Source organism: Lissotriton vulgaris, chromosome 5, assembly GCF_964263255.1.
Source record: "Lissotriton vulgaris chromosome 5, aLisVul1.2, whole genome shotgun sequence".
Taxonomy (NCBI): Eukaryota; Metazoa; Chordata; class Amphibia; order Caudata; family Salamandridae; genus Lissotriton; species Lissotriton vulgaris.
Window position 1 is genome coordinate 422,810,976 of NC_141693.1, and position 17,858 is coordinate 422,828,833.

The window sequence follows — 17,858 nt, forward strand, 5'->3', positions numbered from 1 at the left end:
TCAGTTACAACCATCATGTCTGGACTATGTTCTCTAAATTATCTTTTGAACTCTCAGCATGTAGCAGGTTGAGAAGACTATGAATGTCATGTTGGACAGCATGCCTGGATCTGAAGTTCCAGTGAACTGCTGTTTCAGAGTATGAAGTTGCCTTGGGATGGGATGAGCTAGAGCTAAACAGTATCTCTGGACTGGTCAAGGCAAGATCTCAGTTAATGTCGTTAGCAGTTGACCGCTTTAGGTGGAGTTAGGGTGAAAATAGTCTGCTATGTTAAAAGCCCTTGACATGTCAAGGAGGATTAGAATGCTAGATTCATTGGTCATTGATCCATATGGGGTCACCAGCTAGCTGAATCATGGAGGTTTCAATGTTGCGTTCTCGTTGTCACATGCTCACTGACTCTAGAGCTGATGCCATCCTTTTTCTTATTCATCCAAACCCCTGAACCCTCCCCGAAGAAGCCTTGATACTTCCTTCCTGCTAGCACTTGAGCAATCATTAAGTAGCTATTGTGCAGAGCGAGTGTTATACCTGCTTAGCTACCATCTATAACTTACCTTCACCCTCAATCTCAATTTCATCCTCCAGGTCCTCGGGCAAACTACCAGGGTCAGCCTCACCCAGGATGGTTTTCAGACGTCGTTGCTTAGCTTTGATCTTCTTGAGCTGTTGCTCCTTGAAAGTAAAGAATAAAAAGCATAAAAGAACATTATCAAAGAAACAAGACAATTGTTGCACGGAAAAAAATACAATGCAAATTTGTTGGAACTGGGGTCACCAGCTCCCCGAGGGTAGCATGGCACGAGCGGGTAGGCATCCGAAAGCTTATGTGTAAAGCGACCATACAGCACACGCAACCACTGAGACAGTAAAATGGGCACCCAATGAGTGACACCTCTCCAGTTAGTTTGTATAAAAACTAGATAACTTTTATATAGAGCAGAGTCAGGGTAATCAAAAATTGCAATCAATAACTTATTAGTTTTCTTCAAATACATGTGTTTCAACACCTGGCAATGGAGACTAGATAAATAAATACGCAATATAAGATAAATATTAAATATTAGATAATATTAGGTGTAGATAACCACAGGCCTGACCGTAGCCTTGCTTCTTGTCAGCACCTGTAAGGAACACATTAAGGAGACAACCAAATGACATTGCATCACATTGGTACTGCAGGCATTTTACCCACTTCTCACCAAGCAAGGGTGAGCGTTTTACAGCAGAAAACATGTAAATAAATAACTGAAGGCTTCCAGTAAATATGGCACTAAGTGGGAGAAAAACATTTCATTAAGAATAAACAACCCCTTATGCAGGTATAACCATCTCCTTAATCAGGAATAATCACTTTAGGAATCACTCCCAGTAGGAATAAGCTTTTCCTAGATTAGGGCTACACAATTCCTTAGTTATAATACATTTCAATAGACCAGAAAGAATATTCTCCCTAAGCAGATGAAGTACTTCCCATGAAGCCAACATAAAACATGTCATTCAGAATCAGACCAGCTTTATGGAAAATAGTAACAGATCCCTATGTAGGGCTAACAATTCAACAGATAAGCACGAGTATCCTGGGCTTGGCTTACGCCTTTAAAACCTTTCCTTATGTAAATAGAAACATCTCCTTTTGCAGGAGCACGAATATCCCATTAGGCCAGAATAAAACATTCCACTGGGAATCAGGCAGGGATAATACAATTCCCTTTCTCAGGAGCCAACAGGGCATTAAGCTGACTGGTTCAGCAGAGGTGGTCATTCCCTTGACCACATTAACCATTTACCCCAGGGGATATCCGTGGGCTTTCATAAACAGGTCAGTAACTTGAATAAACATTTCCATTTTAGTTGTTAAACAAACATTCTATCAGGTAAGTACCCCATAAAAAGGCACAACATTTCATGTAGAGCCATTCATATTCTCAATAGCAATAACTTATTGCAATTAAGGTTAAAAACGTTACCTTACCCAGCATTAAACATTTCCTGGAGTTGTACTTAGGGAACATTGCACTTGGCATATAACCCTTCCCTATGGGCATTCATTAGTCACAACCAAAGGCTGGGGTAACACCTTCTGTGAAGCAGGAGTAGGTCAGTTCTGCGATCAGGCATAGGCATTTCATTTCCTCCTATTTAACTTCTCATTGTGTCAGACCTTTGCATATCAATAAACCAGGGTAGAGCATTTCATTTTACACTGGCAGGCAATGCATCAACATTTCTCCAAGGAAGAATAGTCATATCAGAAGGCATTGCATTTAAAAAGGCAATAACAGGGCTGGAACAAGGCTGTCAGCGCTTTTGAAGGGGGCAATTACCACAGCGCTCAACAGGGCAAAAGCGCTTCAGACAGGGGACTTTGTGGCGCTTTAAGAATATAGCGCTTCAGGGCCCAACCGTCTGCAGGACATAAGCGCTTCTCAAGGGGGCACAGCACTTTGTCCAGTTCAGCAAGCTGAGGTAAATTAGGCAGTTCAAATGTTGCAGGACAGCAGTTCAGGCAGATATAGCGCTTCAGGGTTCTAGCGCTTCTGCAGGCAGTTACAGTGCTTGAGCCTCAGGCCATTCAGTCAGGCTAGCAGTTTAGGAGGCTAGCGCTACGCAGAGATTGCGCTTAACATTCACTTCAGTGGGGCACTTTCCTCAGGACAGGTAGTTCAGGGTAATAGCGCCAGGGAATAAGAGCGCTTAGCCAGCAGACAGTTTATTTTAGTAGGAAGCAGGTCAGCAGGACCAACAGGACAGGCCACACAACAGTGGCAAACCAGCAAAAGGGGTCCCAGGTGGCGTCAGGGAGCGCAGGAAGCGACACAGCGCCAATACCTGGTTATCTTCTCAATAGTCCTGTGGTGATTTGGTTTCTTCTCGGCGCTATATTTTTCTTGCGCCCTTGTAAATAGCAGTCTCTGGGGGTCCTTGAAGTGGGGGGGGTTGGAGTTGATGGCTGGTATCAAATCTCCTCAGCCGGTCTCCTCAGGTGGACTCTGGGTTCCCCTTCCGCCGGGCTAGATCAGGGGGTCAGTCAGGATTCCTCAACACTTGGAAGGCAACACCTAAGCCCTGTCACTCCCAGTCTCATAGGACCCTAACTAGGCCCCACTGCCTAAAACTCCTGCGTAGGTTCTTCCCCAGGTCTGTGCTCCCTCAATCTGACAGGAAAGTTTCCCTCCCTTGCCTTATAGTGCCAGTTGACAGTGGGTAGTGGCAGTTGGTGTCACCTCACCTGTTCCAGAAGGTTCCACCATTCTGGCTATGGGCAGGCTGGCAGGCTAGTATTGATACATTGTTTGAGGGTTCTAGCCAGCTCCTGGCCACTAGAATGCGCCCACAAAGACCGCGCTGCAGTAGCAGGGGTCAGTGGCAGCCATGTTAGGGGAAGGAAGCACCTGCACCTTAACATTAGTTTGACATTACACAGGGCTTTCTCCACTACACAAGGCCTATACACTTTTGTTACAATAGGGGGCACCCTAAATTAAAGGACTAAAAAGCGAAAAATTTCAGGGAAAATGGCCAAGTCCTACAAAATTGATACTTAAATATCCAAGACTGACTCCAAAATAAGAAAAACACAAAGTTTCAATGGTCAGCTGTTACAGGAGCAACATCAGTCATCCTACAGTGCTCCTTAAAAGTGAAGTATGAACATAAAAAATCTACCATAAAGCACTCTAATTGACAAAGGCATGAGAGGGGTTTAGTCTGTGATTAAGAATTTCACAAGTGAGCAGAGGCATTAAAACAGAACAAATGGAGAAAAGAAGGGTGAAAAGCAATGGAAAGCTTGAGCTATGGAACGGTGGACACAACAGGGCAGAAGTGGGTGCGGTCAAGGGCAATAAGATCAGCAAGCAACGGGGGTAGAAAGGACAAAGACTTGATGACTAGCAAGAAGATTTGCAATAACAGCCTGCTAGAGTTCACAGGTATTCAAATGCAGAAGCAACACAAAGTGACAAGATAGAAGTAAGAAGGACAAAGGATAAGCCAGACTTCGAAACAACGTGTGCTGTATGCAGAGAGGAATTTGAGGAAGGCCTAGATGTGAGAAAACCTAGTTATCCTCAATGTCAACTGCCCCCACTATTCGTATAAAATCTGGGGGAAGAAATGGCAGACCAGAAAGAGGGGTAGATAGAAAAGAAGTGATGTTCTGCTGTTACCAGACAGAGGGCTGGAAACATGTAGCCTTACAGCAAACTCACAAGCAAAAGTTATCTTTCAGAATTCTCTGGGTAAAGATTAAAATAGAAAGATGCAGAGAAATTCAAACAAAGCTAATAAAATGTGTATATATGGATAATACATACAGAGATAGCCTATCCACACTATCCATTACCACAAGATTTAGCAATGACAATAACTTTGGTCTATGTATAAAAACAATTCTTTCTTCAAACTCTAATAAGGGACAGAGAACAAGTACCAAAAGAGAATCATCATTGTAGGATTCAGTGCCTTAAACAACTTCCCACATGTAGTCTGGCATGTGGGAATGATCCTCAAGCTATCGTGCTCACAGAATTGATACAGCATAGCGTAAGCAGTGAAAGCCTCATGGGGCAGCCATACCATAGAATCAGAAGCTCAAGCTTTCCTCCATTACACAACAGGAACAGCATGACCTCATCAATGCAAGCTTCTGCAACACAAGATACAGCATGAGGAAGGTACAGGTGGGGTAACAAGAAGATGAATGTAAAGCTCCAGAGGAGGCAGAGTGGGGAAGTACTCAATGGAACATGCCACACCCCATGGAGACACAAAGACGCAGATGAGGTGGCTGAGAAGGGAAAGCAGAGACTTGGCAACCTCTATCCACACCTGCATTGTGTGGGTATTAATATGTGACACAAGGATGCTGCCACCATTCTTCCATCTATAGCAACTCTGACGCCTATTGGGTTATTTGGTGGTATGGCTAAGACAGCAATATGGCCAATCCTTTATTTTTATAACAGAAAACAGTCCATATAGGAACAATGCATGCATTTCAATAAAAGCTCTTCTTCAACAGTGTGAGAATATTTGATAGAGTGTGAGGAATTTGCACTTCCTGCTGAGCAGTTCATTTCATGAAAGCTACACTAACAACTTCCACCTAGGGAAGCAAATACGTAACTGTATAATGTTCCTTCAGCAAACCAGGTCAGGCTTTTTCTGAAACAAGAAGCAGAACTTGTAACATCTCTGCTAATGTTTCGACTGGCTTTGTTACATGCTTACTAGCTGCCAATTTGAACAGAATAGTTTTAACAGTTTTAAAAAAAGTGTTCAAGTGTTTAAGGTCTAAAGTGTGCTCTGGATGGAGGCATGGACATTTCCCGCCCTCTGGTCTAGAAAGAAAGGCACAGGGTGGAAAGTATAACCCTCTAGTGATTCTGAGTAATCAGAGTGCATTTACAGTAGTCAAAGTTTGAGACCATGGCTAAGAAAGTAGAATTAACAAGCACAACAGAAGAGGTTTTATGCAACGTGCGTTTTAAGATTATTAACAGTGATTTTACTTTGCAACATGACAGACGTTATACATCACAATGTGAAACTAAAGCCTAGTTATGAATTAAACAAACACTCTGCAGCATAATCAGTCTTCTTCGTCTCTCTTGCAGAGTTCGATTCATCATCTGTGTGGTTACTTAGAGATCTGTTGACAGAAATCTTTAACAAGATTACAGAATCTTTAACATGATTCCATGTGTGTGTATGTCAATGAGACTGCTTTATGTATATGTAACTGGTGACAAGTGGTATTCGACTTGACAGAATAAATACATCCCTAGGGTGGGGAGAATGTTGGGTCTCTGTTTAATGAAGTCATTGTTTACCACACTTGAATCCAGGTTGTGTACATTCCTACTGTGTTCTTGCCTTATAGAAAACCTTGCCTTGCATCTCCTTTCCCTAGGAAGCTGCAGAACATTCTTAGCTCAGCGGAGGACATTAAGATGTTAGTCCAGAACATGAATTTGGTGAGCCAAATCGAATACTATACCCTGAGGAGGGCATCTGCATACAGGTTCTCCAGACCACACAGGACACTGCAGCCAGACTCATCCTGGACCTCTCCAAACAGACCCACATCACCTCCACTTCAGAAACCTCCAATGGCTTCCCATTCAGAAGAGATACCAGTTCAAGATCCTCACGCACACCTTCAAAGCTCTACATGATCAAGGGCAGTCTTGCATCAACCATCGACTAAACTTCCATCTGCCCACAAGACACCTGCGCTCCTGCTCACTCACCCTCGCACACACACCCTGCAGCCGGTGCAGCGTGGACTGCTTCTTCTCCCACATTGCCACCAAAACGTGGAATGACCTGCCCATCCACATCCGAACCACACCCTCCCTGGAGGACTTCAGAAAGAAACTCAAAACCTAACTTTTCTACAGAGACATAGCACTCTCAGCGCCCAGAGAAGAACGCAACTTTCAGAAAACATCTGACAACTTATCCTTTCACCATCCATTTCATCCCTAAAACTAAGTGCCAGGGCAGCAATTTTACCCAGGCTTTAAATTGAGATTCAAAATCGTTTTTCTTTGGTCGACGGGTGGCTTAATTGTAGCTGCATTTGCACATGCAGCAAAGGAGCCAATGTTTGAGAGCCTTGACTGCTCTCAGCATTTTCCACTGGTGATGATTATTTTAAACCCAGGATCCAAGAAACTAGCTCAGAGAAAAGGTTTTAAATGCTTTTACGGCTGATTTACTGCTTTACACGTGGTTTGCAGGGCCACACTGCCGAAGATAGCAGTAGTTAGTTACATCCTTAATACTTCACGTGGAAGTGTCTGACAGAAAATGCATGCAAGACATAAGAATGACAAACTACTCACGCACCCAGGAATCATCCGACATTTAGGCTGGAAAGGCGACAATTTAGTGAACGCGCCCACCTACACTATATCTACGGAGGGAAGGGACATAGTCGGTGGTTACAAGCGACCCAGAGCTCGCTAGAGGCAAGGAAAAGCGCTGAGAAGCACATGAAGTGGGACTGGAAAGCAACCAGAGTGATCCCATTGTGGGAGGGAACTAGATTGAACGAGATTGGGAAATTGCGTGGCTTTAAGTGCTGGGACTTGATCAGTATTTCTAAAATAGGGGACGTTCTGGAGAAAGGGGTGTTGGCCTCTTTCAGCACACTCCAAGCCCGATACCAACTTCATGACACTCAAGCATATGCATACCTCCGGTTCAAGCATGCATGGGCTGCTGAGGGATTAGATGGGGAGACGATACCGGAATACGTCCCGCTAGAGGGTCGACTCCTACAGGAAGAGATCCCAGCCAAGACCATTTCATCCACCTACAAAACAGCTCAATAATATGCTGGATAAATTGGGTCCCCTTCGTACCAAATGGGAACGGACTGTTGGGGAAATGGACGACATCGACTGGGAGACAGCGCTTATGCACCCACGTGAGGTGGCAATCAAATTGAGGTTGCGCCTCATCCAATATAAAATTCTACACCGCACTGATTTTGACAGAGAGAGTGCAATTGCATAAAATAGGGAGAGCGGCGAGTCCAGATTATCTTCGTTGCCAAACGGAATGTGGATCATTTATACATACCCTTTAGGAATGTAATGCCATCTAAACTTATTGGGGGCGGATTGTGAGGGAGCTAAATAACGTATTGGGAATCCAATTGGAATTGGAGCCAACGTTTCTCCTCCTGGGAATGCCTGCGAAGGTGGACATCCCAAGACACAAACTCATATTAAACGCAAAAACAACAATTGTTTTGCACAAACTCATATTAGCCAACTTGGGGTTGGTGGTAGCCAAACAAGATATTGCAAAGTACTGGGAGGCCCCACAACTACCTACACTTCAGGAATGGAGGGCAGGCCTGGATCTGTACATGGTGGCAGAACAGGTGACATACAGGGCTAGGGGTTGCCCTCGAAAAGTTCGAAAGATTTGGGCACCATGGATAGACTACTTTGGGTTGGACGGAGGGGGGGGAGGGGAGGGGGAGAGGGGAGGGGGAGGAAGAAGGATGAGGATTAATGTTAGAATGGACGGGAGAAAACCCTTGAATGATGTACTGTTTGTTCCTGCTGTTGGTTGCCAGGCGCACTGTCACTGTGAACCTTTGATTATCTGTGCCCAGGTCATTCAAGCCCAGCTACAGACTAACTTGCAAAAGACAATGTGCACTTCTAACTGCCTTACAAGAATGTGGTGGATTGATAGTCCTTATGTATGGTGTACTCATGCTTTGTTTGTTGTTTTTCGTTAAAAAACAAAATATATATTTTTTTTTTAAAGAATGACAAACTACAAAATATGCAAACCTGTAACCCATTGACAAGTGTGTTTGGACATAACACAGTTTAATAAATACAGGATACTGCTAAAACGTATTCACAATGGAAGGAAATAACTGTACCACGAAAGCATAACATTATTATATGTAAATACCGTACATCCCACAACTAGCCAAGCTATACACTGAATTTCATGATGCTTTCCCAGTGATCTGCTATATATATAGGAAGTGTTATCTCCTCTAGTGCCTTACCTGGTGACAAAGTCAATCTTAAAAGCCACAGAAATTGTACTGAATGGCCCACCATGCTTCAAATAGGCTGTAGTTAAAAAGCAATATCACAACACCAACAATTTGGTCTTTGACAACACAAAAAACTGTTCCCTCCACAGAAGTATAGAATTTAAAGAGGAAACAGGTTTCAATTTACACAACTGAAAGGGCACACATGGGATCAAGAGCTTGAACAGTCCCTGGCTAGAAACCACTGTACTTCTCTCAGCATAAATTTTGAACTATTTATACCCGCCTGTGTAGACATGGAAGTCTAGTGATCGGATTCTACTTTACAAATACAAGAAACCCATTACTGCCCTGAGACATGTGCTGGAAGCTTGGGTAATATGATTTTCTGTACAAAAACAGGAAGCCAAGAGTATTACTAATTTGTCCCGGTACACAGAAGATGGATATCGTAAGGCCTCCCATCAGGTGCTAGTTCAGACATGTTTGAAGATAAACTTCCCACACCCGAATCACCTTATTGTGCTTTTGTCGCTTCACGGAGTCGAGCTTTCTGTGAATTTCCTTGCTGATGGCTGCCTGTGGTGCCAGTTGATCAATTATTTTGTTGATGTGTATCAGAGAGGTACTGCATGACCTGAAAAAGACAGCAGTTGTCATCACAAATTATTCTACAACCCCTTTATGGGGACAATTCCATTTCTTTAACTACTACTGCTTTTGTGCTATCAGAAACACAAGTACATTTCCAGGCGGAGCATGTTAAAACACAGTTAGCTATAACCAGACCCTAACTAGAGCATGACTTTCAGCATATCTGTTTCAAAAACAGGCTGCCAGATTCTGCCTCTCAAGTAAGAACACTGACCAGCCCATCTTCTAACAGGTCGGTCACATGGCATGGTGAAACATCTTGGATTATGAGCAAGGAAATAGCTACATAGCTAATCCCCATGTGAAACTAAGAGTATGGATCTACAGTCCTGTGCTGCAGGGAACGCTCAAATCTTACTTAGAATGAGGAAGGAAGGTGATCTTTTGTAGTGAAGAAGAGATAACAGTATTATGGAAGGAGAGTGCAGCCCATTTCAAATTAAGAATTTCAGATACAAGCTGTAGTTACACATGAATGTCTTCCCTAAACATGGATCTGCTTCAGCGCAATAATATATTATTGATTCTGGTGTGCAAATGTGTTAACTAAGCAAGCACCGAGCCACTTAGATTGCAAAACATAAATAATTGGAAATTCAAAATAATCTAGGTCTTTTTCTGTGAAAAGTCTCAAGAGTAAGGAAAATACTCCTTAAGAACGTAAAACTGGTTCCCATCTGTTATAAAGGCAGGAAAATTGAAAGAACGCTAAATATTCCTCTTCTGGACCTAATACGACCCCTCTTGTGGAATCGGATATGCTGGCTGATTTTTCTGCACTCCCTGCATACTTTTACCTACAATTCTCGTACTTTTCACTGTAAAACACTCATACTCCTTCATGTAAGATATGGTGCTAAACACATATAAAAAATGTTTAAGCTTTTGAAACGTCAACCTCATCTGAGGAAAGGTTTCAACGCACATAAATCTTTGATTCCTGGCAAGGAAAGATGCGGATACTAACTGAAACAGGTTCTTTACAAGCACAGTCTCACTGGATACCCGAAAATGACAATAAACCTCTAGTATCCACAGTGGGAAAAGTGCTTTTACATATGGCACATGCCTCCAATGGAGATGATGCTGCTGCTAAAGCCTGACACCAAAAGAGCATAGGAGGATTGTGATAACAGGAACTTTTTTTAACCCAGATATTATATTCCGGCTATTCCCCAGAAGCTGATTCCAGAGTGGAACCCGCTAAATAAGGCTGGAGACAAAAGATTGGCAAAGCATTTCCCCTTCTCTGGAAATCAGGCGCTTATCAGCTCCTCTAATTTGTCCATTAAAAGGAGACTGTGGGCGCAGGGCGCAGGAATCCCCATGATCCAAATGCATGTGAATAGCTGTAAGTGATTCTGTATTTGTGTCACGCGGACCAACACAATCAGAAAATTGTATTCACCAGATGCTCTTTTGTGAATTCGAATTACGATTATGCTGAATACTGATCTGGCACATTGCATGAGTAGAGAAGCAAACAAGAGTCCCTCAAGAGCACAACTTCCACTATGGGCTCACCAACGTGTATTGTAATGGAGGTGAAGTTATAAACTCTTGTATGGAACTAAATATGAGGATGTACCTCAGTCACTCATTGGTCTGGCTTTCACTGCTGCTGTTCCAAACTACGAGTCCTTTCGATCAGTTAATGCTGCAGGGGTCTGCCTGCCCAAAAAGCCAGTTTGAAGGAAGTGATGAGCCTCCCGGAAGCGGTTTTGAGAATAAACACAGCTCTAAAGTTTCTTCACTCTGACAATGCCTAATGTATCTTGAGAAAAACAGCTAAGAAGCTGTGCCCATGGTTGAAAAGCATTCTAAGATAATCAAACTACTCAAAATGTTACAATGACAAACTAGAGTTTAGGATGGCTGAACTCATGGGGGTCTGCAAGAGGAAGTCCTTCTTACCGGTAAGGTCAGAGCCCAAAATTTAAATGAACAATAGATTAAATGAATGCATTGCAACATGGTCCTATAGGGGACCCCATTTTACTAGGGATAAAGGGTATAGAAGCCACAATTGCAGGTCACTCAATGCCATTCTACACCATGCTGTCATTCAGACTTTAAAAAAAATGAAGAAGGGTAGTGCAGGCTGAAACACTTGCTTGTAGCACAAATGGACCTGGAGACCACAGGCAAAAATGCACAACACGACAGACTTTCTCGGCACCAGAAGAAACAATGATTCTAACAAAAAATGTAAAAATATTACACTGGTGACCCTTCCTTTATGGTGTCAGGCTCCTCGAACCACTTAATGACAAAAACATTCTGGTGCACGCAAGTGATCATAAAGGTTTAACACCAAAACATGATGTAGAGGATACGATTTGCCTTAAAACTACAAGCACAAAGACAACAGGTAAATCACCATGCTCCTTTGTTGGCTGAGCACTTTGTCAGGTGAATACATTATGCGAATATATACTAAGCTGCCATTCTGGTCCACGTGCAAATTGGTTTTACAATCTTAATATTACAATTGTCTAGCCCAAATGCACATTGATGAAGAGGGCTCCAGGTGGTGTAGCACTAGAACAAAACAGGTAACTTTATACAAACTCGATTCCCTTCTCATGCAGCATGCTTTGTCACGTTCTATGAAGATAAGTTGCCCCCTTCACTTCATTTTCGCCTAATATCAAGTCTGAAATCGCAAAAGCAGTGTTTCTTATGGCGTTATTAGAAGTTGAAATAAAACACGCTGAAAACGTTCTGACCTTATACAACTTCAGAAACTAGTAGACACAGAAAAAGAATGTTTGGTCTGGTGTAAGCCTACACTTTCATATTTATGGTTACTGTGGGACCCAAATAGCCACAGCATATAGCTCTCTAGTTTCTTCTAGTATTTGCCATCTGGCATGGAGGACTTGCTCTGTTTTTATATTTTTACCAAATATGCCTGGGGATTTGAATCCAAGGTAACAACAGAGCGAAGTGGAAACAAGGCTGGTTGCACTGCAAAGGAGCCGGTGTTCCAGGAGGGCTGCTTCAATCAGATCTTTTGCCTGTCTAGTTTCTCATCCAGCATGTAGCTTTCCTCCTGAATTTCAAATACGGTGAGGCATTAAAGGTCCCAAATGAGATGGTCAGGGGTAATACTCTGGCTTCATGTTGGGGATAGACACATTCTTACATTTTCGTCTGCTTTCCAGTTCTTGGTGACATATCATTCACTTCATCTGACTTATCAAACACAAATTCTGTTCTTTTCTGAATCTTCGTGCATTGCCTGGCTTCCTCCTTTTTAATTTTTTGGCACTATTTTTTACTTTAGCTTATCCCTGCAACATACATGCACTTTCGATTTCTCGCTTTTATTTTACAACCATATTCCCTCTGTATCTTGCTGCTGCCTGAACCAACTCTACTCTATTCTGAAAATTCAAAGTGTTCTCAGTTACTATACCACTGCAATGTTGATTCTTGATTAGACTATTGCTGTTTTTGCTACCTCTGTACCGTGTTTAATTGCGTGATTGGTCTTGTCTGTACTCGTACCTACTAATACACTCCTTCTCATGATCTAGCTTTCAATTCTTCATTAGTTTCCTTTCATTACGTCTGTTCCCAATCCCACGTTTCCTTACTTACGCCCAAACTCTGAAATAGCCTTCTTCTTTCTGTCTAGTCTTTGTATACCCTGCATTCCTTTCGCCTTCTGTTTAAGCAACTTTTTATTTTGCCTAACTCATTAATCAAAATGTCATTTTAATATTGCTTCTCATTTTGGGGCCGATATACAAGAAAGTGGTGCATCTGTACAGATTTGTCACTTTCCTTGCGCCACCCTGAGAAACCCTTGCACTACCATGGATGCGCTGTATTTACTATACCGTCTCTATAGTGGGTTGCCTCCCAGACCATAAATTAACATGATTCAATGCTTAAGAATCTGGAACATTATCCCTAATCGGTTTCTTGCATTACCCTCTTTTTACTTGCAACCGTTTTTTAGGTGAGGTTATTTTTCAAGAATCCCAGCTTCCCAATTATTGATTTGCACATTTTAATAAACATTCTTACACTAGGACTACTTTTGCGTCTTTATATTCAAGAGTTGTTCTCCAATAGTCAATAGACAAGAACAAACATTTATATGTACAAATACTTCATTGTGTTAACATTTAATCTAAACATATAGACAAATGACAAATATTAATGACATAAAAAAGAGGGAAAAGTAAAACTCAGTTTGTTGTGACAAAGTACATGAACTTAAACTACAAATTCACTGTTTACTAACATCTTATGGTGATAAAGCATAGTTTATACCACATCTGTGACTTAAATCATTATTACTTCATGATAGCACAAATGACAAACTTTGCTTTAAACAAGGTTGTGTGTCGTTTTTATTCTGTACTGGGACCTGATAGCATTATGTCCTCTACTGTTTTTGTGTACTCGTGTTATTTAGCGGTCCTGGAAAGGTCAGAGCTTTTAATAGGTGGTTTAAAGTAGTGGCCTTCCTTGCCCTTACTGCTCAGTGCCTTGTGTGCACTTGCGAATAGTTCAACTAAACTCTTGACCTTAGAGTGTAATACGCCGACCCGTTTCGACCTTCATGTACGGACCTCACCGCTATTTTGGTGGAAGGTCTTCTTCAGGGCCATATGTTAGTGTGGACATGTGAGTTCTTATTGGGTTGGTGGTGGTAGAGGCTAAATCTTTCAAGGAATGGAATCTTCCATGTTATGCTTGAAGGGCTGGGCCCCTTTTCCTTTCTTTCTTTTGCAATGTTGATTTATGGTCTGGGAGGCAACCCGCTATAGAGACGCTATTTCTGATTCCAGCCTCCTCAGTCCTTAATCGAATCACTCCACTTCAGGAGACCGTATTTACAACACGGTGCACCCTGGCGCAAGAATTGACAGATGCGTCCGAAATTCAGACGCATCTGTTGGCGCAAAAGTCACGTATTGCTGGAGTGGTGTCCCAAGCACGACGCAACTCCAGCAATGCATGAGGAGGCCTATCCTCATTGTGCTGCGTCATTCCTTACACCTGCTCCAAGCAGGCGTAAGGTTTTGACGCAGTGGCGTCCTAGAAGTGGCGCAATGAAATTTTTTAGATTTCACTGCGTCACTTCTACAAGACTTTTTTACGTGGGAATGCCCTCCCTGCATACATTATACCTGACACGGCTATATTGTGGGCTTTACAAAGTGACGCTTTTCCCTAAATGAGTCACCTTGTGAATGGGCTGCATTTTTACGCCGCTGCTGCATCACAAAACATGACATAACGGCGGCAGAAACATGGTGCTAGGGGCTTGTAAATCTGCCTCTTTATATTTAGCACTTCAACAAAAGCTCATTAAGCGATTAATTAAATGGAACTTTTTAATGCAAGACCAATTCATCCGTATAAAGATCAATAAAACAATGATGTGTAAGCTAGGTAATTGTAAGACCTTTTTTACACATCTCAGATATTAGTAGTCAGGCTCTAACTGCCTGTATCCATAACATTTCTAAATTACCTAGGAGCACAACCTGCATTGCAAACTATGGTCTTACAAGATTTTTTTTTTTAAAGTCTGAGTGATGGAAGAAGAAACAATCCTTAAGGGAAGCAAAGCATCACATGGAGAGCAAAACACATTGACTTCTTTAATGCAGTTTCTCCGAGCAAAGATGAAATCATGAATTTATCTAACAGATTCATTTAAAGCTTTCCTGTGCACTTGAGGCACACGGAATAACTGCTCACTGCATCCACATAAAGTTAAGGACTTCTTTGTAGGGACCTAGTCACTGCTGGATAGGTATTTTAGCAATATTGCCTCAACGACACTGTCTAAACAAAGCTAAGCAGCAACTCTGTCTAGGCCAGTTGGCAAATCTCCACAAAACCGAAAACCCACACACAGCTGTAATTACTGCACACAACCATGTACCTCTTGAGTGCTTACAAAGTACAGATATGCCTGACTCTTACCGTAACTCTTCCTGAAGTGCCTGTGCCTCCTTCTTGGCCTCAGCAGCTTTTGCAGCTTTGTTGGCTTCATTGATAGCCTCATCCACTTGCTGCAGCACTCCTTGTTCTAAAACATCATGGTCATACACGTCCACACCCAAGCCCTCGAGCTCCATGGCCTGGGCGCTACGCTCGACTGCCTGGATCTGTTGACGGTCAATGCGCACCAAGGATTGTCCCTTCCGGGGTCCCTCAAGGGCTGTAGCAGATGCAGAGGTTCTAGGGTTGGAATCAGCCGATAAATATAAAGGTCCAGTTGGAAGGTCAGACGAATCCACCATTTCCCCTTTACTGGCCATCGTTCCATTAGTCTCTCGCAAATCTTTCTCATTGGTGCAGCTTCCATGGTCATAGCTTGATGCACTAGGTTCGGGTGTTTCCTCCACTGAATCTGTATATGCCAGTGCTTCTCCAGGCATCCTGTACCAAGAGAGATAATGTAGTCATAAATGTGAGCGAGAAGTAGGGACATCCTCAAATCCACAGCCACAACCAGGGACAGCCATACCCATTTGGTGAAGGCACCGTCATAGACACTACAGACACACAAGACACCCAAAGAACCAGAACATGAAAGCCACGTATAATCACTCTAATGTCACAACAACACTATCACCCATACATACAGACTAGCACAATGATGACATTCAAAAGAAGACATTTACTGACCCAAAGCTGTGCTAAGCAGGCAAAACAATCAATCAATGAAAGCAAGTCCAGAAAGGACCACACAAACATAGAATTGTATGCCAATAAACTAATCCATAGTTGGCAAGAACCAAGATCACTGCACACCTTATAGTCAGCTAGAAAAGACATGATTCAGTTAGCTGAAAGCAAGCAGAGATCACTGTTCAGGGGGGTGGAATTTAATAAAACATCTACTTGTCCATGGGGCAGGTTACTTCAGAAATCTACTTGTTCTGTAACAAAATCCACTCGTCCCTTTGGTGCCATGTACTGTGGTGATAAATTATGGCAGTAATCTCATTATATAAGAACTCTGGTATAGCCTCTCTGATTATGCCAGGGCTCATACCATAGTAGTGTTGTAATACTTGCAATCCCCTCATGTTGCCACCTTTCCACAGATCTACATACTATAGCTGAAATGAAGTGGTAAGCAATAGTTCCAGGGTTAGAATGCCCTTTTGAGTCTGTCCAAATCTACAAACTTAGATGTTTTAAGGGTTTTTAACAACTCTTTCTAACCTGTTCTCATACTGAGAAAATGTTGGCAGTTTACTCCTGACAACGGCAGACGTAAACCTTCTTCCAGAGTTGGGGAAAAAAGTGGTTGGAGTGAAAGTGAACATGCAAACACTCAGATTTTCGCATGAGCAAATCTACATATGCAACTTTTGCTCATGCTAAAATGCAGTTCCCAAATATTTTCTAGGAGTATTATTTCTTGTCCTACTTCTGTAAATTCTTGGGAATTCACGAAAGCTGTATAGATGCACTTAATTCAAGGACATATACCAGGGGTGCACTTTGGAGACTTTCTTCAACAATTGGGCTCCTAATTTGGTATGGCATTGATCGTGACTTTTTGAGTTTATTAAAATACTGTCTTTCTCACTGTATTGTCTGGCTTCACTGAGTGACAGCATTCTGCTCTTTCACAAAGAGCATATCAGCACACAAAGTAGTTTTGTTCAGTGCCGGTAACTACTGTGGCTGTGTGCTTTTTTAGACCAAAAACAACTTTTGCCTTTGCCAATTATTGTTATAATGGTGAGGGACGGACAGCTCCTACACCAGTGAGGTTTTACAAAAACCATGCCAAAACAAGTCACACATTGACAAAAATAAAAAGCTGACCACCAATTTCAAACCTACTGGCTTTGCCAATGCTGGGTTATTTTTTCCCCATAATCTTATTGAAACTGGTTACGCTGATTTTCCATTATGAATATTTTTGGGAAATACTAGCATGCATCAACACGTTACTAAATTATGCTGCAAATAAATTGTACCTACAATTTTACAGTGGTTTAGAGAAATGTTTTTTTTCTGCTTTCATTTTTTTATGAACATTTTATTTTGAAAGGAAAGAATCATCCATCAATCTTGCTTTCATGCTTCTGCAAATATTTGCATCAAATCAGAGAGCATTCTGGGAGCATTATAATAGCCTCATATTGATCAACTTTGAACACGTATGTACACATTTTAATACTGGAACCACTGTATCTACAAAAACGAAATTAAAATAACATAAACAAAATAGGACACTGAGCTTCAGGCTTGTACCATGGATCGCCATACTGCCCTATTAAAATAAATTGTTGGAGGCGCTGCTGCCTCAAAACAAGCCGCCGAGCTCTGGAACACACTGCCAACCAAGATTAGAAGCATCCCAGGAACACTTACAATTCGGAAGAGAAGTAAAAAAAAATGGGTGTTTCCAAGTAACTAGACAATCCCATAACCCTGATAAAGAACCAAGAACAATACTCACTCCTTCAAGTACAATCTACAGTCCACAGATATGCAACAGCCCGACCAGCACACTAGCCACATGTTCTAAACAAGCTCTGACGTCTCTCTATATCCAGGTAAGTTACTAAGGGCTGACTTGTTTCTGATATAGGTATTGTATAGTAAATTCATATGTAACCCATCTGGCCCTCACTAATAGGTTAACACTCTGTGGTCGAGAAG

General features: G+C 42.1%; 1 protein-coding gene across 1 annotated transcript in view; it reads right to left on the bottom strand.

Annotated features, from left to right (window-relative positions):
* Positions 1-17,858, bottom strand: part of ERCC6 (ERCC excision repair 6, chromatin remodeling factor) — a 201,916-nt gene that overhangs the window by 181,892 nt on the left and 2,166 nt on the right. Inside the window, exons 2-4 of the mRNA XM_086921802.1 lie at positions 15,153-15,611; positions 9,060-9,180; positions 559-676 (exon numbers count right to left, since the gene is read on the bottom strand). Coding sequence (XP_086777928.1) covers positions 559-676; positions 9,060-9,180; positions 15,153-15,610 — 697 coding nt within the window. The 5' untranslated portion in view covers position 15,611. The remainder of the gene's footprint in view (positions 1-558; positions 677-9,059; positions 9,181-15,152; positions 15,612-17,858) is intronic.